The following is a 23,011-nucleotide window of genomic DNA, read 5'->3' as shown; positions in this document are numbered from 1 at the left end:
CCGGGGGGGGGGGGGAAGGCAGAAAGTGATTTTTTGTCCCTGAGGTAAAATGGTCATGGACGTGTTTTCTTCTGACTATAGTGATAAAGCTGTAACCCCCCCCAGATTTCTGCAGCGAAGCAGTGAAGTTTAATGCTAGTGCTAGGAGCTAATGCTCTGCTCCTGTACGGATCATTATCACTGTCATTTACCTGCAATGCAGTGTGTAGCAGGGTTTGCTACTTTACAGTTCCCTGGAAACTTAAAATCTATGGGGTGGAATTTTCCTAAGCTATAAAGCTTTAAAGGCCTTTGAATTATTTTATGTAAATCTTATGAGGAGACCTCTGTATTTTCCATTTTCCTCTTGTGAGCATAATAATAATAAAAACAAGGCATTTCACTTGCACAGGTTAGGATGCATCTAATTGACTTGTTTGCTAGGCTCTGTAGTACGGTAACTTCTGTTGTTCTTTGTGGTTCTGCCTTAAACTCAGCACAGAGCTGTCTCAGGCATACACACGTTGGTAGGGACTGTTATTTAAACAGGTGCTAGTTAAAGCTGACATAAAACCTGAAGGAAATCTCTCAGCTTTTAGAAGACTAGGCAAAGCTCTGTTTTCTGTGTACTCAGCTAAGAGAAGGAAGGGGACAAAATGTGAGTTGAAGTAGTTGCTAGATTTCTCGTAGTGAAATGCAACATTTGAGGAAGTCTTAGGTGGTGTGTTAATATTTTACACTTGTTTAAAACCATTGTAAGAACAAGATGTGCAATCATTCTGGCTTATGCATTTTATGCACGTTGTCATAATTTCTGATTAAATACACTATTATTTGAAGTAGTCATCAATTTACAACTTTAAGTCTTGACAATTAAATATGTGCTTTTTCCCTTTAAGAAGAAATGGTATGTTCTCTCTGTTCCCTTTCAGGTGACTGGTTACAGAGATTTTACTATTTGGGTTGCTATAGTAATAAGATTGCACTGCTTCATTCAAAATTGATCCATGTTTTACTCATTCAGTGTTGTGCCATAAAACTTAGAGACCCTTCCTTTGTTTGGCTGTTGGGCAACTGATTTGTTTACTATAATTTTAGAAAGAATTGAACTGAAAGGAGCCATGAATTTTTTTTTGAATGAAATTTTGTGCTGTGAGGCAGTGATAAAATGCAACTTCGCAAAATGACTACGAGACTGTTAAATATGCAACTTGATATCTTCTGTTGGATTGGTGACACTATTTGCTAACTTTATCCACAGTGATAAATTTTCCAGCTCACAGAACAGACAGATTGAACTCAAATGGGCTTCTCATTTTAATTTAATTTTCTCTTGTATTTTAGTCATTTTCTGATACAATATTATTTGAGTCATCCTTTTTTATTGTGTTCACTCTAACCCTGTTTTTTGGCAAACAGCTGCAGTGTGGTATAGTTGAAGGCAAGTCACTGTTGTGACCAGTCTTTTTTTCTGTGTTTCCTTTTCTTTTTTCTTCTCATTTCCTTTTGTGTTATGATTAGTAAATGGCCTTGTGTTTATTGTTGTCTGATTTGTCAGGGCCGTGGCTTGTCTTGCAGGTTGTGGTGCTCAGCATGACAGTGGCCTTATTAATGTCTGCTAGAGCCACTGAAATTATTTATAATCTAATTATTTATAATCATTAAATGGTCAGTTGTGCAGGAAGGAAAATGTATTAAAATAGTAACATGTTTAGATCTGTTTTTTTCCGTAAATGGTGATTATTTTTAAGTAATACGTATACATTTTTCTTTACTGTCCTCCACATACAGTTTCAAAAAAGTAAAATGCAACTACTGCAGAGTTGTTTGAAGTCTGCTGATGTCTGTTGGGCATATATATCCAAACTGATGCCCTGTGTAGCTCCTTGTTTTTTGTAAATCTTCTAGAAGCGGATTGGTGGGTGTTCAGTATTTACCAGGATAAGCCGAGCAGTTAATTAGAGGATTAGTAGGATAGAGAAACTTCTTTAAATATTCCTAGCCTCTCTTGCTGTGGCTGTGGTCTTACTGAAATCGAAGTGCCAAACTTCCCTTTGTGGCTCGGAATATTGCTGAGACTGGGAGGGGTTCCCGTGTACACGTGGGGATAGTTGTGTAATGCAGTAATCGTATAACCACAGGAAGAATTGAGGGGAGGGCAATGATACCCAAAGCCCTTGAGCTGTACTTGAGTCTTGCCTGTCGTGCAAGTTGTCAGCTACTGCTTTGATAATGGGGAAAAATACATCTGGAAAACAGCTGTTTCTGTGCAAATGAATACATGGCACATAGGACCAAGGGGAACCCATTCGTACAGCGTGCTTCCTTTTTTAAAACTGGCAAATGTTCTGTTTGCATATTATTACTTGTTTTATTATTACCTGTGTATATTTAAAGGGCAGGGCCAGCTAAAAATTGTATGCCAACAAATGGGACAGGCCCTTGTTCTATTCGGTGCATTTCCACGTGGCTGTCAGGTTGATCCGCTTAATTTAGAGCACTGCACTGCTTCGGCAACTTCCGAAGAAACAGTATCCTCGTGGACACGATACTGTGCCCAAATGACTTAGGAAAAATGCATTTATAGGCCATTCCCGTAACTCTACCAGAGCTGTTTAATAGGCTGAATAATACCTTCACTTACTACTATTAAGAAAGAACTTGGATTTTCACATCCTGTCTGTCCTTCAAGGTGCCAGCAACTGGAGAAGCCTGCCCTCCTCCCCACCATAGGCTCATCTTACTTCTGATTTAAAAGGGGAATCAATCTGTCAGAGAGGTAAAACAATATATTTAGAACTTCCCAAGTGCTGCTGTTACTTGTTCCTCCAGGTGAACCAGGTCAAAAGCCCTTTACCTAAGGTTATTCAGTGCTTTGTAAGGGTGGCAATGGAAGAGCTGCAGCATAGACCTAGTGCTGGCAGCTGCCACAGGTAGAATGATGGGCATCAAGCTCTTTAGAGAGAAGTCACAGGTGGCATTAACAAAAATACTAATTCTCAGGCTTCTTTTCTATATTCACTCCAGGGTTGCCGTTACTGTAGATCTGTCATATAAGGTTAGGATATACACTGGCCTTGTCCATTTTTTTTTCCCCGCTTTCTTCTGAAGTATTACTGCTTATTAGCTTGTAGTTAGGGGAGAATGAATGGGCGGATGAGAGGCTATACATATATTCTGTAAATTTGAGAAGTACTTTATCTCCTGACTACATGGACAGTTAGGTGTGCTTAGAGAGATGCAGGTTTCTGAAACAAGCTATATAGGAACAGCTGTTGTGAAAACATGTCATGAATTACCCTACGGTTATTAATTATTCTGGACAATTTCAGTAGCAGTGTGACAAAACAAACGTATGTGTGTCTATACATCTATATATTAAAAGTCTGTTATATATATATGAACATATGCACACTTGTGCACACATCTGTAGAACAAGTACAAACTCAGGTTTTGTAGTTCCTCTTCAGTTATTTTTATGTGAGACGTGGTCAAAATAAAGGTTTTAGTTTCTTTTTCTACCTTAAGGTTTATTTTTAAAGCAGAGCAGTATTGGTATTTTTTTTCTTTATTTTCTTTTACTTTTTAATTTTTGTTACTGGAGATGTGATAGTTATCATCTGCTTGCATCTGAATACAAGTCCAACCAAAGGAAGGCTGATGATATAACAACAAAAATCTTTTTGATGGACTATACTTCCTACGTCTATGACCGTTTTAAATTGTTTGCACTGATTTTTAAGTTTATTGGGGACTTAGTGTCGGCATCTGCTGTTGCATCTGCTCTTGGTGACAGCATGCTGGTTTGGATGGGTGGTGTGATCCAGCTTAACTGCTCCTATGTTCTGGTGGTGAAGGGATGAAGAGAGGAAAAAAAAAAAAAAAAAAAAAAAAACCTCTCACATTGTTAATCATGGTACGTACATCTACAGCTCTCCTGTAAGTAGTTTTTCAGTAATGCTGTTCATCAGTGAGCCCCTCTGGTCTGTCATGGGTATGTGACTGCATAAGGTTAGGCGAGCTGCATGGCGAGAAGAGTTTGTACAGATGACAGTGGAAAGTTTCCTTTACATTTCATGTTCGGTGCGTCATATTTTTGCCAGTCCACTAGATGATAACTGATGCATGCTGCTGTTGAGGTTGACAACTTAATCCTTGCAAACTTGACTGTTTTCCTTCATTTCATGTAACGTAGGAGTGATGTTTTTTTAAAAATAGTACTCTTATGAAACGCAGTGTTGACATTTAAGATTCAGAAAGTGTACTGTACTGACGGAAGGAGGATGTTTGGGAAGGTAGATGAGTAAGGTGTGGGCAATTTTTGGATACTTGTTTGTCTGCAATAAAAAGGGATTCATTCTATTTTCCTGGACTGAAAAAAAAGACATTTGAAAACCCAGAGGAGGAATCCTAGCTGGATTGGATTCTGCCGCCAAAAAGCGTTTGAAAGTCTTGTCTGGTCTGCAGCACTTGAAAGGGGTTTGCTTTTTATGCTGGGGAAAGTTGAAAGGCTGATGGGGTTGCTGCTTGTGCTGTTTCTTCTTTCCCTCTCAGTAGTTCTGTTTCTTTACTGAGAAAAAAGAAGTTACATGTTAGAAGTGAGTCTTAAATTTTGCTTTGACTCATCTATGTGAGCTGTTTTGGGTCATCTGTGGCATTACTGTATGTGAAGTTTCATATGAAATCAATGGTGAACTGCAGAGGAATGCTTGCCAAGATAGTGTCAGCCTCTTTATGTGCCTGAGAAGGGGAAGTTGACAGACTGTAAACAGTCCCACCTTTCTTGGTTTGAACTTTCTTACTTTGTAAAAAGTATAAATGAAAAGATAACTGAAATGGGAACAAGTTTTGATTCAACAGCTGAAAGTTTTTTCTCTCACTTACGCCTTAAACTGACATGGCAGATCTTCTATAATTACTGGAAACCTATGCCCTACAGACTTTATTTTTAGAAAGGAAAAGGCAGTAGTAGCTTGGAATCAGTTTTATAACCTATGTTAACTTAATAGATTTTTTTTTTTAATTTGTTTTTACTTGACCTAAGGCAAAAGTATCTTATGACAGCATTTGCTATTGGCATCACAAACGGTTGCATTAAAATGATGCTTTGTGCTTTTCTAAACAAAGGCTATAAATGATACGCTTTCTCATGTATGATATTTGTGGTTGCTAATGGTTTATTCTTGGAAGAGTCTTTGCATATGTTGAGTATTTTGCGATAGTGATAGAATGGTTTGCAAGGGCATGCATGCCTCTCTGTAATCTAATCTCAAAAGACGTTACTTTCACATGGTGTGGTTTTGGAGGCTGCTTCTGTACGTACGAAGTTGGCAAAGTACCTCTTACTAAAAGCAAGGGATGGTAAATATTAATAGCATGGTGTAAGGGATTCAGCAAGTACAGTTTCAAAACATTACTAGGGCCAAACAGGATCTCGTCTTGCACATGAATTTTCCATGGTGTGTGTGTAACTTTCTTTCAGCATGCAGCAGTCTGTGCAACAATCAGGAAAAAAACTTTGTCTTCCTTTATTGCTAGAAAACTGTGTATCTGGCAAGTTTCCAGGTATCCTAAAAGGGCTTTTAAGGAGGAAGAAAAATAGAAGTTAGGATGTTTCAGCTGGCTATATGACTGCAACCACGAGACTAATTATCGATTAATTAGAAGAGGGTTTTTTTGGCAGCAGTTTCCCAAATATTAGTGTTTTTTTTTTCCCACTCTTAAAGTGTAAGACACTTAAGTGTAATTAATCAGCTAAGTTATCTTTATCTGTAGCTTCTGAGTTTTCTAGTAATCTGCTGCCTTTGTGTGCATATCTGGTTCTGTAAAGTGGCGCGTACTTTCTAATTTTGGGTCTCTGAAATTGGGAAGTAGCCATGCTCTATTCCTCCTTGGTAGCATTATGGACTTCCCAAAGCAGTTAAATGCCTTGCTGTATGGATTCGGTGCCCCAACAGATTATTAATTTAAGCTTTCTGATGCTGTTTCTAGACCTCTTTTGCTATTAGCTTTATGCTTTTTTTTCCCCCCCCCCCCCCCCCCCCAAGTTGTGTTGGAAAACACATCTTCAGTAAAGGTAAGAGCTGAGAGTCCCCCTGCAACAGTTTTTTCCCTACCACCAGAATAGTTACCAAAGAGCTGGCAGAGGCTGATTACATTATGAAGGCAGGGCTCTTCTGGAGAGAGAATGAGGAGCTTCTTTTAGAGGAGCTTCTTTTAGAGAGAGTGAGGAGCTGTGTTGAATTGTTCTTTTGGGGTAGGGAGAGGGGTTTTTGCTTACAGCTGCTGTACAAGTATGGTGATTTTCATCCTCCTCATGTTGGCATGAGAAGACAAGCCTGTTCTACACTTAAAGCACTGTGCTGTTGAGTGATTCCAAGATGAGAGTTTAAGTGAATATCACCGCTGTTAGGGTTCCCAGTCCCTGTAAGACTCCTGATTCAGTGCTGTGTTTTTTTTCCATCACAAAACCATTATCACAGATCCCACGCTGGGCAGCTTCCAGCAGTGGTGAGCACCCGGATGCTTTGTGGTGGGTCTGGCTGTCATACAGCCGCAAGGAAAGTCAGTTCGGTGAGCTGAGAAATGAATTCAGTTATTTAAGTAAATAAACGGAAGCAGTTGGCACAGCTCTATATCTGATTCCATGATCGATAAATCTGACTTAGGGGAGGAAGAAAAGAGTGTTTGCCTGCAGGAGCTGGAAGAGCAGGGCCAGCATTCTCCAGCAGTTGGCCAGCTACTACAGGTGGTAGAGGCAAAGTAAAACCCTCCACGAGAGCAGGCAGCAGCAGTTCAAGGGGAGATCTTGTTCTGCCAGGAGGTTGGATACTGTGAGCTGTTAAAAGTGACTGTATTCTAAGAAATGTAAACTGTTCGGAGAGAGGCAAATTTCATGTTGCTTTGGTCTCAATTCTGAGGTGAGAGTATGAGATTTCTACAGCTCAGTTATTTTAAGTTACTTTCTCAGGTTTGTGCCAAAGGCAGGGTGTACAGCTGTGTTTTAGTGATGTGTTCTGCGTAGTGCTACATGGGATTAGAGAAAGCACTCACAGATAAGAAACTTGTCCTTGAACCTCTACGTATTTCAAGTATTGTGCTTTTACATGATGAACGGCACGGTTTTGGTAGTAAATGAATGGAAAAGATCATCTTGCAACTGCCGTTGTCTAACCTTGGATGTAAAAAGCATGAATTAGATGGGGTGTGGCAAATTAACAAGCCTCTTGCTGAAAGCTGAGAGAACAGTTGATTATTTTGATCTTTCCAAAACCGTTTGTCTAGAAGAGGCCCTCGAGTTGTGTAGCTTAACTCTTTTGCCACCCCTTTATATGTAACCTTTTTTGTGCCAGAAAATCCTACGCAGGAATAGTTCCCTAAGCAAACGTGTTCAAGGTCTGTGAATGTGAACTGCTGTAACTGTGAAAAATTTGCTAGTTAATTTAGTGAAGTAGATTTGCTGCTGTTGAGTGTAAAAGTAAAAGAAGATTCCAATCCTGAAATGTACGTCCTGATCCTTGATAAGATGAAATCAAGAGCATTGCAAAAGGAAATTACATGGTATTTAGCATATCTGTGGATTTTTCACTGGTTTTCCATCACAACTTCATGTTCACTGATTCTGTTCATTGGCATTAAGTTAAATGGTTTTAGGTTTCTGTAGACAGCATTTGCTCTGAGCCTTTTTTTCAGGCTGTCCGGCTGTTGTGTTTTGTGCCCATTTCCCTTCCCTCTCTTTATTGTGATACTGGCTGGAATTTAAATCCAATGTGAATTTTTGTCCAGCTTCTTTGCCTTTTGCCAGGACAGCTGACTCTGTTTTTAAACTTGTAAGAGCATCTCTTAAAGTACAGTAGCAATTATTTGTGTAAGTAATAAGTTTTGAATTGTCCTTCCCAATGACTCTCAATAAATTATTAGCTTAATTTGCTTCATTATTTTGTGACATGTAGTTTATTTAGCCTTAATCGTACTGATGTTTTCACGAGCACTAAGACATTTTCCTTCGACACAAAGTAATGTTTTCTTGAGGAATTGTATGCGTAGCTTTTCATTTATATTTTCTTTCTCAGTTTCTACGAGGTGAACTTTTATTACTTTAGAAAACTTTGACAGCTTCCAGAACAGCAGAACATCTTCAGGAATTTAGAAAAAGTTTTTTTTTTGGATTTTCTTAACTTAAACTTGTCTCTTGTTCCTTCAGGGTCATGATGAAGAAGCTGTTGTGGATATGGGCAAAATCAGCTCTACTATCAATACAAACTTTGAGAAAGAAGAACTAGAGAGTAAGTTTGTGGGGATTCTTTGTTTGCTTAACCTGCTTTTTTTTCCCTGCAGGATAAAATATCTATTTTACTTTGAGTGCAACCAGTATCAATAAAAAGAATCAGAATTTTAAGGACAGCACGCAGTTCCAGGAATTAAAATCGTGGAACGGCAAATGACCTGTGCTGTCTTTGTCACTGCACATGCTATTAAGTACTCAGTGTTCTTTAAATCTGTCACTGAAAATACGTCTTTAAAATATATTTACAAAACTTTTCTTGGAAAGCTTTGCTTCTAAGATTAACAATCAGAATGCAGCTTTAAAGAAATAATCACTTTGAACAAGTTGTTTCCCAGCATGAATGATGTCAACTTCTTCAGAATCAAAATTCAGGGAAACAGGGATCATGAGGAAGTTGTTTGTTTTCTTTTCTGAAAGCTTCCTGTGACTGTAGTCATGCACTTCAAATACTGACTGACTAAACAGATACATTGCTCCTAGTTCCATGCTGAATCGTACATCCTCAGTCTACAATCAGTTAGAAGTATTATGGAATCCTGCTAGTCTCTGTTACTTGACCCAGAACCCTGCATTTAGCACTTTCTTTTTTTTTAAAGGCATTAAGTCAGTTTCATATGGCAAAATCAAAATTAGTTACTTTGTCTAAGGTGAAATTTCTTACTGGCTTGAAAAGGAAGTGGATTGTCTTGAAAGTTCATGTATGCCATTTAGCAATGAAAGAGGAAAAAGCTAGGGGTATGCAAGGTAAAAATCTTACTTTCCTGTGCTCTGAGGCTTAATTAACATATGTGAAGTGCTGAAGACTATCAGCAGATATGTTAAGTAGTATTTCCTGAGACTGCTGACTCTTACTGCTTCAGAACAGCAGAGAGCCCTTATAGCAGCAGTTTCTAGCTGACAAAAGTTGTTTTACACTGATGTCTCGTTTTCTTATGCTGTGGCCTAACAAGGGACAGTTTAAAGTGATTAAGGTTGTTTGCTGCTCTTGCAGTCATATTCTTGCTCTGTTCCCTTCTCCCTGTTACTGCTTTCTGTCTTGAGCTGACGCTTTGTTTGTCTGACTGTACAACAAGCGTGGTTAAATGCAGTAAGCCAGCAGAAGAAGAAACACCCCTGACAAAGGAACATAATGAGAGATCTCACGAATTGAGCACCCTGAACCGTTTTGCCACGCAGGTGGGTGTCTGCCAGTGCTGAGGGGAGGTATGAACATAAGACTGAGAGGTAGAGGTGGGGAGTGCAATGATGCTAATTCAGATAGGGTTAAGCTGCTGTGAAGCTGTTTCACTATCTGTTTTTTGCAGTTAAATCTTCAGTGTAGATTTAAGCTGTCTCCTCCTTTGTTTCCTTCTCTTGCTTTTTTTTCTGGGAGATGAACCCAAACAAGCACGGGTGTGTTTTTGCAGGGAGGCAGGGGTTAAGAGGAGGCAGGCATTCAGCTGGAGTAGTTTGTCAGTGCGCTGAGCAGCTGGAATGCCTCAGCACAAGGAGGAATGAGGTGGAATGACATGGGAACGTGCAGCCGGATCACTTCCCCAGTCTTTCATGGCACAGGAATGCCTCAGCCAGTACACCACTGCAGGGACACAAGGTAGGGATGGAAAGGCAGTAGTTAAGGCTTCTGGAGGCAATTTAAGCCGTTGTATTGCTGACTGTTAAAATACCCACTGTCTTGTTAGCCATGGCCAAGGAATAAATTACGGTGATACTAAAACTTGTGTTTCATGAGCATTCGAGTCAACATAACAGCTATTGAAGGGAGGAACTGAAGAGATTTCACCTTGCTCTTAGCCATGCAGCCTTGCTTCTTTCTTTGACTACCTCATGCTCTCTTCAGAGCAAGACAGTGTCATTTTCTAAAGAGAGTGTTGGCTATATAGAGATTAAACATTACTACTAGGAAGCATCTGACAAAAAAAATGTATTGCAGTAGGATTAACACGTTTCTGAAGCTTCAGATGGGCACATATTTTAGTAGTAGTCTTATTTTTTTTTAATTACGTATATTCTGTAGTTTCTTAATTATCTGTAAGAAAATTGGTCTTTTTTTTTATAGTAGAATGGGGAAAGGGAGGGACAGCATGTATTTTGACTTTTATCAGTGGCAGCCACTGTAAGTAAGAACAAGAAGTTTTTCTTTTCCTGTACTGAAGAGAAATGTATGTAAATACAGTTGTTTGACTGGTATACTTATCTTCTCTGAGATTCACCGAAAGGAATTGTTTAGATTCAGGGTGTCTCAGACAATAAGTCATATGAACTTAGACCTCTGTTTATTATGAGATCACTAATTATAAGCTATGATGATGAGAGTAGGCATGTGGGTTTCAGGGGAGAGAGGGAGGCTTAGTTTTTAATTCTGATACTAAAATCTTACAAGGAGGGAAATGGAATTGTCTGCAAGCAGTAGGAAACTCCAGATAGTATTATTTTTCATTATTGACTTGTGAAAATTTTCTTGTAGGCTTAGGAAGATCTACAGTAGCATTAAGTATTGTAAGTGTTTTAAGAACTGAAGCTGTTTCAGTCTGGTCTTGTTTCTTTTGGTGACTTGAAAAGGAGTTCTAGGAATTTGGAACCCCTCCAGAAGTGTGCGTTGATTCATTTTCAAGGAGAGGCTGCAATCAATTAATTCAGTTCAGCTATGATATGGAGAACCAAACCTTGAAAGCCAGAAATGACAGGTGATAATTTAACAGCTTTAAAGCATCTACAAACTGGTGCTGACTGGTTTGATGCTACAAAGGCGTAATTTATTACCAATGCTGGAGCAACATTTTTTGGTGCTCTCAGTATTGGATAACTGTTTTCTGGTAATTTTGTGATGGGGATGTCAATGTGATGTCAATGGAAAGCAGACTAGTTGATAAATACAAAATCAATCTTGGAGTTAGGGCTTTGTTAATGGTTGCAGGGAAAGTGTGGCACATAGCCAGAGTGACAGTATTTAGGCTAGAAAGGTTAGAAATAGGCTACTTGTTTTGCAACTCTCCCTGTAAAAGAGAAATAGGTAGAAATGGTAAACCAATTGTGGGCAGACTGTGTAATAAATTAAGGTACCACTTCTTACTGAAGTTGTAAGGCCATACTTTGAAATAACAAATGTCAGTTTACAGAAGAGCTAGAAAGTGGAATAACAGCTTAAAATAGCATCTTTAAGAGCACCTAATGTTCTTAGCTTGATGCCAGACACTTAGAGCTGCAACGAATGAGAATAACAGCGAAGTAAGGATGGAATGGAAGTAAGGCAAGAATAGTAATGGCAGAGGTATTTTATCCCATCTTTCTGTGTAAGAACCGTGTTTTAGGTAAGTGCTCTAAAACCTCAGTTGCTATGTTTGGCTTGATACTACTATGTCTTATATTTTCAAATGCATAGATGGCTTTTCAGCTTGATATGTGGATACATTTACTAGATCTGGCTTCAGGGAGAAGGGCTATCTTCTGTTACTCTTAGCAGACCAGTTACAGGCATAGCAAAGATAAGGAGTTTACACATAACAGTGGTTTTGTTCCAGAAACAATCTGAGGTCGAGTGTCTGTCTCAGTAGACTAGTTTTCTGTGGCATAAATCCAAGAAGCAGCTTTCAAAACTTAAGATGATTTAGTAGCTACTCTATTCTAACAGTATCCTGTGGCAGGTGTAAGTAGTGTTTACATTTCAAGTGACCCTATTATCTCTGATACCTTGATGGCTTAAGGCCATGTTTTTCCTTTAAGAAAACAGCTGTGCTTTTCTGTTCATCTCAGTTGATAAGGATAGATAATTAAATAATCCTGCACTTTTTTGTCCCTCTAGAAATGAATATATCTAAGTGGAAAACTTGCTGTGCAAGTTTTGCAATTGTTGTGAATAATCAGAAATTGTTTCAGTACTATAAAAATGCCTTGGGGAACAAAGAGAACTTAAGTTCTGCCACAAGTTACAATGTACTGCTAACTCTTTCATTTGTTTGTTTTTAGGTGATATGTTTAATATTAATCTACCTTTTAGATGTATCTAAATTGTGACTGTTCTAAAACCCAGGAGTAGTTCCTGCAAAAACTTTCAAGAGAATACATTGCACAGGGGCAGGTGAACAGATGTAACGTAACAGGACATTGCAGCTGCTGGCGCTTTAAAAGCATGCCTAGTATTTACTTTCTCATGTTCCCTAATAATAGGCTGCACTAATTAAGGCAGTACAGAACACGTTTTTTCACAGGGCTCAGACTACGGAATGATTGTTTGAGTCTTTAGAAGACCCCCTAATGGTCTCAAAAAGAACTGTACTCAACATAAAAGAATTTCAAAATGCTATTTTTATGAATCTTTACCTTTTTATGTGATCAAAAAGTAGAATAAAGTGGTATGAAACTACTTCTGAAAATATAATTAATTTAGGATGTTCATCACTGATTCTTGGAGGCCACCCATTGGCTCTAGTGATATCCCTGAGTTGCAAAGTTAATTTGAACTGAGAGCAAAGTGAAAACATGTCTATTCAGGTACAGTACAGTTGGACATGTTAGGTATGTTCAACATGCTCTGAGTCATATGCAACAGCAACGAAAATACTTGCTTACACCAGTTAAGCTAGCAGCTGGTACAGAATCAATTCTTTTGTCCTTATTGCTCAGAAATACAATATTTTAGTAACATCCCTGCTCAGCTCTTCTGTGTAAGTTACAAAAATCAAGGATGTTTTCCTAACACGACTTGTAATGGAATCTTGATTAAGTAAATGTTGGAATTAGGTTACATTACTACACCTTTGTGTGTTGAAACTTACAGTTACACAATACAGTATCCTTCTCCCATGGGGTATCTGCGTGTCCACAGGCAAGTTCCACATGACTTATTTTCCTGTTAATTTGTACAGTATTGAGACTTCTATGTAGGAGTAGTAATTTTCCTCAATTTATTATATTATTAGCATTGCTTATTGCAAAGTTAAGTGCTTAAATGCTATCAAAACTATTTTCAGGCTGGCTTTTGAGAGGGAAATCTGCCAAGCTGACTGTATAGGCATAAAATTCAATAGAGCACCCAGAATTCTAGACCAGTCTTTTTGGAAGTTAATTCTCAATTCTTGATGGTAACCTAATAGGAACTGAGTGTAAAAAGAAGTATGAACTTGTGCATCTCAAAATTCATATTCTTGGCTAACTAACTACTGCATAAATTTAAAAGGGGGAAAGAAAATAATTAGCAGTTCTGATACCACCATTGTCGTTAAGGAAAACTACTAATTCTACAAACAGCGGTCTCAACAGCTAAGGAACTCTCCTGTGTACCCCATTTCATTAATGGTTGGTGACAGGATGTTTTGTGTCTTTCTGTGAAAGATATTATCTGCGTTGATAGTCTTTCTGACAGAGTTGAGACTGAGGAGGAAGGAGTAAGACTCAGTTTTCATTACTAGGACGAAGTTAACGATTTTTGTATATATACCAAGATATTCATTAGATTAAAATAGCAGTACTATTTTGATTTTGGTTTTATTTTGTTTAAAAGGCATTGTATAGTGTTATAAAATGGGTGTGATACTCTATTCTGGTTTAAAGTAATGAAAACATTTTCAGACAAGACAGCTTTCCTAAAAATTGACTTAATATTATGATTTAGGTGTTGCTGTATGGGAAGTGTAGACTTCAGTAATTTCAGTGACTTTTCCATGGAATGTGGAGAACGGGCAGGGAATCGTACAATTCATTTTAGCTGGGCTTTCCTTATTCTGTAGTCAATTTAAAGTAGATGATCCCTATATAAATAGTGAACCTTAAATGAAATAATCTTTGAAGGAAATGATGCAGCAAAGAATAACTTTTTAATATGCAATTATTTTTTCCATAGAGCGAGAAAGCAGTACTGAAAAATGAATACCCTTGAGTTGTTACAATTTCTAACAAGATGGGCTAGATAATCTAATATTCATCCTCCAAAGCTGACAAAGCTGTAAATCCACTATTAGAGGTTAGACAGAATAAACAAAGTGATTCAGCACTTAAACTGGAATGATTGACTTTGAGAACATCTGCAGCAGACAATAACTTAGCTTATAGTTAAATGCTTAAAATCCATTTTGAGAAACTCCCATGCTAATTTTAGCATTTCTTGTTAACACAAAGTTCTTTTTAAAATAGAAGCCATTAGAAACAAGCTAATGCCTTTTACATAGATACTTAAAATAAATATTTAATGTAAAATGGACCAAGATGGAGGCAATGCTATTTAAAAATTGATGGCATAAGCTGTCTTAACTTTTTTATTTGCAAACTTAGTTTTATCTGAGAGAACCTTATGTGATGCTTCTGTTCTGACTGCGTGTATCAGTAATTCTTTAAAAAGGTAATTAATGGTAGTTTTATAATCTGAAATGTATGTAAAATTGTTATTCAGGCAGTAGGGCCAGGATACAGAAGGTTACCAAACAGTACCAATTGAAACATAAAACTTTAAAATGAACTTGATGGCCCCAGCTTACTCAAAGATTTTTGAAACAAGGCGGAAGACAACTTACTGTTAATTGATGGCTTTCCGTAACATTTACTGATGTTCCAAACATTGACAAAAGCTGTAAAATGATGGGTCTCAGAATTCTTGCTGAAAGGATGACTTCTCCATTCTAAATTCATTGAATGCTAGTGTTTCACAACAGTTGAAACTTTTTGTGAAGGGATTTTTGTTTGATTTTTTTTTTTTTTTTAAATAAAGAAAGGCTGATATTTTTTCCTCGAAAAGGGTTAACCCTCATATGGGACAAGATTCCCCCCATAGTATTTTTCATACCTTACAAATATCAGGGAATAGACGTATTTTGGGAGAAATAAATCCACTTAAAGATGCGTGCAGCAGTTGTACAAGAGACAGGTATTTGGTCAAGTTTATGACCATTGATGAAGTGGAGATTTCTTTTGCAAATGTTTCTCTTGAAATCCTCAAATACAGTGTATTGACTGTGGAAGCCTAGTCTACTTACAGGGCCTTACATCCGTGGGAAGGGCTGACAGCATGGATTTATTAGTGGACAGAGGGCAACCTTTGACTTTGATGCAACTTTTGCCTGAATTGTCTATTTCCAGGTTTTCTGCCCTCCAGCAGAAACAACTCTTTGAAATGATCTTATCTATGCATTTCTCCTTTCTCCTGAGCACTGCTGAGGCAGGCTGAATGAAGCACCTTCAGCTCAGAGGGTGGGACCCAGCTATGGTCTGACTTGGACGTGTGGTACAAGGGCAGCCAGCCCCAACCCAGTGCTGGCTCCTTCCCCAGATGAGAAAGGTGGATGCTGGCTGTGGGCTACAAAGCCCTGGGGTGGACACGGAGTGCCACAATCCCCGTGTAGCTCTGTCAGCTGGCACTGGGCTCTTCCTAGTGCTGGTACTACCTCCACATCTCATGTCATTACTGACAATGCCTTCTTGAATACTGTTGATTGTGTCAAGTAGAAATAAATATTCAGTGCATTTTTCTCTTATGACTGCCCCTACCAACTCGTTTTTCTGCCTTTTCTGAAGTCTTCAGAAGAAACCCACTTCTGTGTGTAACGAGTTCTGGTATGTATTGCTTCTGCCAGTCAGCATAATGTGATGCTGGCTTTCATTGTGTAGTGAGAAAACACTCTTACTGTGCTGCTTTACCATATGCTATGCATACAAAATTTTTGGATTATGCTTTTCAGTACTATCTACCCAAATATTTCAGTACAAAGAGCGTGTTCTTAGATACGCTTAATTATGAGCAACAGGAGATTTTAGGAGCAAAGCACAGAAGGCTTAACAGATCCTAAAATATATTGGACTGTGAAGAACCTGTGGGCTCCAGCTAAGGCATATAACCATCTTGTGAAAGAATTATTTTTTATTCCTTTATACAAGTTTGATTAGAAAATTTGTTTTCAAATATTCTCAAAACAGGAGATAATTTTTGGCAAATCATTCTTCTAACAAAGCACAGAAAAAGATGCTTTGGAGATAATAAGGTTCTTTTTGTAGGAAATTAATTATTGGAAAACTGAGATGGTTGTATGAAAACACTGGTATTCCCTTTTCCAACATAAAAGGAGAGTGAGTTATAAATGAGTTTCTAGTTGTTCCTAAAGTTTTACCAGAGCAGAGGGTATTCGGAGAGGATCTTTGGTCTGTGAAGTATTTTGGGGTGTGAAAAGATTTGTTTTCCCTCTTCTACTTCACTTACTGAAGATTATTTCTCATATTTGTGTCAGAGGAGATACAGCTGTGCTAATAAATAGCTTTGAGCTTATTTTTGTGTGTACAGGTACTTCCTGTGATGTATGGAGAATTAGTGTCAAAGTGTGAGATGATGATGGATTTTGAATACTTCATGATAGGGTAATGTTTTTTGGGGTGTGAGAGTTAGAGACACTTGAAAGCACACAGCTTTTCTTTTTCCCAGCTGCCTTTTTTGGCCTGTTTTATGGTATCACAGAACAGGTTAGGATCTCTGCTGCAGATCCTCCATGGATGGCATTACTTGCTTGAATAAAGGCTTCTACGTAATGTCAGTGACCTAACTTTGTATTACTATCTGATGTTTTTTTTTTTTTTTTTTTTTTTTGAAAAATTCCTATCATGAAGTTTTTATCTTTAGCTGACTATTGGGAGCTTATGGAATATATAGTCAGACTTGTCAGAGATGCACAGTGAAAGGGTGGGGGGGAACAGATTAAAAATGCAGTATGGGAAGTGCTGACTGGATGTTTGGAAGTCTTTTTTTTTGTGTGTGTGGAATATGTTGTCATATGTTGGAATGGGTTTTCTGTAGAGAGTCTGCAGAATATGAGTCCTTTCAGACACTTGGAGCTTGACTGGTTGTTTTCCTGAGCAATCTGATCAAAAAGATGGCTTCAACTTTGAAGGTGGTCCTTCTTGAGAGAGATAGGACCAGATAGCCAATCTCCAGATGTCCCTTACAACAGCAATTAGTATGGTCTCTGCAGTTCAAATTTCTAAGTAACAGTATTTGAGAATGTATAATGTTCCTTTCCGTGTAGGTGTTAACTTGATTTCCCTTGGTAACGTAGGGAAGAACATTCTTTGTACGAAGCTTAAAAGTTGTCTATCTGTCAAAGTGATGGTTAGGAAAAGGAAGTCCTGTGTGAAATTGTACTTACGCGGTTGCCGCATCAGAGCATTTTGGATGTATATTTTTGATCTCTCCAGCACTTTAGAAGTTTTCTATTAATATTTTCTTAAGGCTCTGGGAAGAAACCAGAATATCTAAACAGAGCATTTTCTATTCTTTCAATTTTATTGGACTTATTTATATAAAGTGACTTGGACCATGTGATTGAGACATAGCAAACTCTTAACGTTTAAATTTGTTTCACAGGGATAAGGGCCTTAATAGTAAATACCCTTGGTGGATTTGATCAGCTAAGCATGGATAAAGTCATGTTAGATCAAGATAAACAATTATCTCTTGAGTTCTGTATCACTAAATTTAGTATCAGGCAGTCTACCAATTCTACTGATGATTGGTTTAAAGTAATTCTCTAACAGGCTTTACTTGCGAGTGGTACTGTGGTACAGATGTTAGCGTGAGTTAAGCTTTGAAGGTCAAGCAATTGTACTTTTAAAGCTTTTAAAAACAATATTTGAGTAGAAGGTTGTATTCCTTTTAAAATAACCCTGATTCTGGAAATATGTGTCATAGCTTTTTTAGAGTTAACTTTTCCTCCATTACTATTACGTTGATGGTCTTCTTCTGGCAATTTGTTTTGGCCAGGGTGAAGGGAACTGTAAGTTGTTTTTCTCGGTTCATTGGGAATGAATGAAGAAAAATCTTAGGTGTTTTTTGTTTTGTTGGAAACCATGCTAGCAACTAAATCTTCATCTGTTCATCTTCTGGCTTTAATTACTCCTACCTGAATAATGAAGTTAAGGTAGCACAGACCTACTCAATACATCTGTCTTTATATTTAGGGGGCTTTTCAGTGCTTTTCTTTGTGAAGTTAGAATTAAGATTAAGCCTGTATAACTATTGGGCAGCTTTACTCTGCCTTTTGGTGTTAATATCCCTGCAGCATCCAACAGCAGTAATTTAGGATTTCCTAGGTAGTAGATCTCTGCATGTCCGTGATGTCAGCCTAGTACTTTTGGTGTCTGTGTACATAAGGTTATTGTTTCATGATGGCATCAGTAACGTGACCATTGTTAATGGTGCCATCTAGCCATACCGCATGTCAGTTTTATTGATTAACATTCAGGTGTCACCTAAGTGTTGCTTTCTCTGGAATTTCATCTTGCGTAGTAGTTAATGGAAGGTGAAGGTCCAGCTTCCCAGCAGGGCTGGCTATTCTTTGTGGAGGAAACTCACAAAAGAAAAGTCTCTTGATAAATAGTACTAATGAATGCTTCAACAACTTAATCTGTTTTCTACACGTAAAGGGAACAAGTTTACTGTCAAAATGCTTCGTTTCACATTTGGTCTTAGTCCCAGTCAGTCCACTCCTATTAAAGCTAGTGTTTGAATTATGTCAAGCCTCAGGTCTTGTACTTCAGAAAGTAATCTTGACTAGATGAAACAAATTGAGCTTGCTCACGTATTACTGATTTTTTTGCTTAGTCCTTTCTCTTGTGTAACACTGAAAATATTGTTTTATAAGGTATTATTTAAAAACTTATATTATCCTGAGGCTTAAAGATACTTCTTAGAAGACATGTTTGATGTGTGCATATATATGCATATATGCATAGTCACAACTCCTGTGGCTTGCTCAGCTTCTATAAACTTGCTGAATTTACATCTCTCTAGGAGCTCAAAAACCACTTCCGTTTCCTTTTGTTAATGTCAGTCTTCTGTAATAACTCTTCTAAAGTATGAAACAAAGTATTTAGTGTTAACCTCCAGGCTTATAGTTAATGTGTCTTTTCCTGAGACTGTTTGTTTAAAAAGGCATTGAAAAGGTTATTGTATATGCTAACTCCTTTACAGGAGGCATTGTAGCAATATGTTCCTAACAGTTCACTGATTTTTTTGTTTTTCTGCCATACTGTTGGTACTAGTATTGCAGTAATGTGAGAGGTCAAAGGAAAACAAGATGTTGAAAGCAAACTTTTTAAACGGCAGTATGCATTAATTTGAGGATGTGCTATCTAAATTTATTAAAGATCCTGGAATGGTGGAGGGAGGGGATAACAACAATAACTGTCATTTGTGTGATGTTTTAGGAATGCATTTTCAGATGTAAGTTTCTGTACAGCTCTTGAACTGATATTAAAGGAATGATATATTTGAACCTCAGGTTCAGCTAGGTGTGTTGATATTTAGAGATACAGGTGTGTTGATATTGGTGGTTCATTCAACCAGAGAAAACTTCCAGATTGTAAGCTGTGGGTAACTTCATGAAGTTTATAAATTTAACTGTGAGATCACATCTTGCCATTGTAGCTGCTATCCTGTTACTATGATTCCCAGCAAACAAGAGCTGTATCTTGTAATTTCTCTGCTTTACTACTGGTTTCCTGGTGCTAATCAAATAGCTTCTTCCAGTATAGGTCAAGACTATTTTATATTACTTGTTTCACAACTGAGTTCTTGAATTGGGCTGTAGTTTATTCTTACTCACCTTACTGGGGAAATGAGTATGGCATTAGTTCTTTGACACTGGGGAAAGACAGAAAACAAATGGTTAAAAAGGTAGTTCTGCAAATTTTTTTATTATTATTATTATTTATTTTTTTATTTATTGTTTTTTACTTTGTCAAGCTCCTTGTTTTTTGACAATGATACTAAATTTGGGCAGGAGGTAATTTTTTTGTTCAATTGTTTCCTCTTGAACTTTCTTGAAAGGCCACAGAGCTGTGTATATTGGAGTTCACGTGCCATTTGGAAAGCAGGGCCGTCGACGGCATAGACATCGTGGGCACAGGCATCACAGAAGAAAAAAAGAAAAAGAAACTGATAGAGAGGATGGCCGAGAATCTCCATCATATGGTAATAAATTTGTTGTGGGAGTTCTTTGTGTCTTTTGAAAATAAGCTTAAAATAGTTACTGTGTGCTTAAACATTGAGCTGTTTATTTTATTCTTACTGCAACTGTGTATTTCTACCTCCAATCAGGCAAAGATTTTGTAGTTGTATTTTATCTGAATGAATCATAAGCTGTTGGGCTTCATCCGGGTGAATGTTTAGCAGCTTGCACTGAATAGGTTGGACCAGGGCTTTTTAATATTCCCCTTTGGCTTAAAAAATGTTACTTGAATTAGACACCATTTTTCAGATTGTGTGTTCTTGCATTTCTTTCAGAACTGCTGAGAGACATGGGGAAATCTATGTATACAGCTGTGAAAAGGCATTTGCCATATTAACTTGATCCATTTACTCCAGCCTTTCTGCTGTCCATTACTGATAGTAAGAGATGGTACTGCCTCCTGAGTTCAGGATTCCCCCCTCCACTCACCCCTCTGTCAGCAAGAGATGACTCTTGTCATTTTCTCTAAAATGAAAGTAGTGGGCACTTGGCAGATTTTCTTTAAGACCTCGCACCTACTTCTATTCTTGTACTATAATGACTGGAAAAATTATGGTGTAACGGGTAACTTTTTGTTCTAATTTGGGTGTGGATACCATGCTGTTCTGTCATGTTTCTGTGGTGAGAAAAACAATGTATTTAAGGCCAGTTCCTGAAAGAAAATAATTTTCAAATGGGAATGCTTTGACAAACCTCCTTTTACTGTTCTTGTGCAGTTCTTCGTTCCATCTACCTTCAAATCTACCCTTCCCAAACACAAATTATTATTATGTGGTCATATATTTATAGTCTCCTTACAGGTTCCAAAGCAACAGGTAATATTAAATAAATGGAAATTCACTTCTGTCTTCTGGGATGTTTTTTCTGATACACAGGATGTGGCAGGATTCCTAGGATACACTAGATTTGGGACAGAAACTATCTACTGTAGATTTTTATTTTTATATAATTAATATAAGTAAATACAAGTGTGTGTGTAATTATATATATAAAAATATTATAAAGCATAAATTACAGATGTATATAAATCACATAAAACATTTAAATGTACGTTAATGTAATATATATAATTATTAAATATATTGTCTTCATATAGATAGCAGGTAAAATGTAAAAGTATATTAAAGGATATATTTTAAAGTACATTTTAATATGTTTAGGTAGAGTCATAGAATCATAGAATGGCTTGGGTTGGAAGGGACCTTAAGGATGACCTTGTTCCAACCCCCCGCCAAGGGCAGGGACACCTCCCACCAGACCAGTTTGCCCAAAGCCCCATCCAGCCTGGCCTTGAACACCTCCAGGGATGGGGCATCCACAGCTTCTCTGGGAAACCTGTGTTTGTGTCTCACCACCCTCATAGTAAAGAATTTATTTCATATATCTCACCTAAATCTACCCTTTTTTAGTTTAAAGCCATCACCTCTTCTCCTGTCGCTACGTTCCCTGATAATGGGTCTCTCCCCACCTGTCCTGTAGCCCCCTTTGAGGCACTGGAAGGCCGCTATAAGGTCTCCCCAGAACCTTCTCTTCTCTAGGCTAAATAAACCCAACTCCCTCAGCCTGTCTTCATAGGAGAGGTGCTTCAGTCCTCTGAACTCTATCAAACAAGTCCATGTCCTTCTTGTGCTGGGTACCCCAGAGCTGAATGCAGAGCTCCAGGTGGGGTCTCAGGAGAGTAGCGTAGAGGGGAAGAATCACCTCCCTTGTCCTGCTGTCCACACTGCTTTTGGTGCAGCCCAGAATACAGTTGGCTTTCTGGGCTGCAAGCTCACATTGCCGGCTTATATTGAGCTTTTTATCCACCAGTATCTCCAAATCCTTCTCCACATGTGTAAATGTATGGTTTATTACACACTATTAGTATATTATGAGAAGTTAAATATTTCTTCAACATTTTATGTGTAGTTTCTACTTTCTTATGCTAATTTATGTACAGTGCTACAGACCTGCAATGAGAGAGTTAAAGTTTTTTCCATCTTATATGATAGTAACAGGCGTTTGAAAAACTTGCTGCTTTAATATGTCTGGGGAGGCACTATTTGGAGGAGGAAAAGGGGCAAGATGGGAAAGACATCTTGAACCATTCAGAACTGGGCAACCAATCTATCAGTTGAGCTACTTCTTTCCATCAGCTTTTTTATTCACCTGTTGTTTAATTAGTATCATCTGTGTCAGGGTGGAATTATTTGTGTTTTCAAAGTGAAAAGAAGGTTCCTAGCCTTTTACTGTATGGTGTGTGTCTTTTTACTTTCCTACCAGTTTTGCTGAGAATGTTTGTTTTCATATCGTTAATCTATTGAAAAATTAAAAATAATTAATTGTGTTACCAGAATGCAAACATAAATTTCCAGATGTTATTTTGTTTTCAGAACAAAGCAAAATTTTAAAACGGCCTCCTTTTTAAGAAATGTCCATGTTTCTATTGTTTCTGTGCCCTCTTGAAAAGAATATTGTACTGCATGTTTCTAACTGAGACCAGGATATTTAAGTATTACATTTTGTGTCTTGCATAATAGAAGTGACTTCTTTTAATTGTTGGGTTTCTCATTTTCTTCCAGACACGCCGTCCCAACGAGTGCAATTTATCCTGGGTACTGAAGATGATGATGAACACATTCCCCATGATCTCTTCACTGAAATGGATGAACTTTGCTTCAGGGATGGAGAGGAATATGAATGGAAAGAAACTGCTCGGTAAGCTAAAAGTAGATTGTTTCAAGGTGTATTTTCTAATGATTTTATCTCAGGGAACTGCAAACCAAGT

The 23,011-nt window shown here is 37.8% G+C and overlaps 1 protein-coding gene across 8 annotated transcripts in view; it reads left to right on the top strand.

Moving 5' to 3' along the window:
* Positions 1-23,011, top strand: part of SLC4A7 (solute carrier family 4 member 7) — an 88,132-nt gene that overhangs the window by 24,926 nt on the left and 40,195 nt on the right. For all 8 annotated transcript variants that reach the window (XM_035316697.1, XM_035316698.1, XM_035316699.1 and 5 more), the window contains 3 exons: positions 8,183-8,264; positions 20,064-20,207; positions 22,806-22,941. In XM_035316697.1, coding sequence (XP_035172588.1) covers positions 8,183-8,264; positions 20,064-20,207; positions 22,806-22,941 — 362 coding nt within the window. The remainder of the gene's footprint in view (positions 1-8,182; positions 8,265-20,063; positions 20,208-22,805; positions 22,942-23,011) is intronic.

This window comes from Oxyura jamaicensis, chromosome 2 (assembly GCF_011077185.1).
Source record: "Oxyura jamaicensis isolate SHBP4307 breed ruddy duck chromosome 2, BPBGC_Ojam_1.0, whole genome shotgun sequence".
Classification (NCBI taxonomy): Eukaryota; Metazoa; Chordata; class Aves; order Anseriformes; family Anatidae; genus Oxyura; species Oxyura jamaicensis.
The sequence above is the reverse complement of the archived record's forward strand: the minus strand, read 5'-3'. Positions and strand labels throughout refer to the sequence as shown.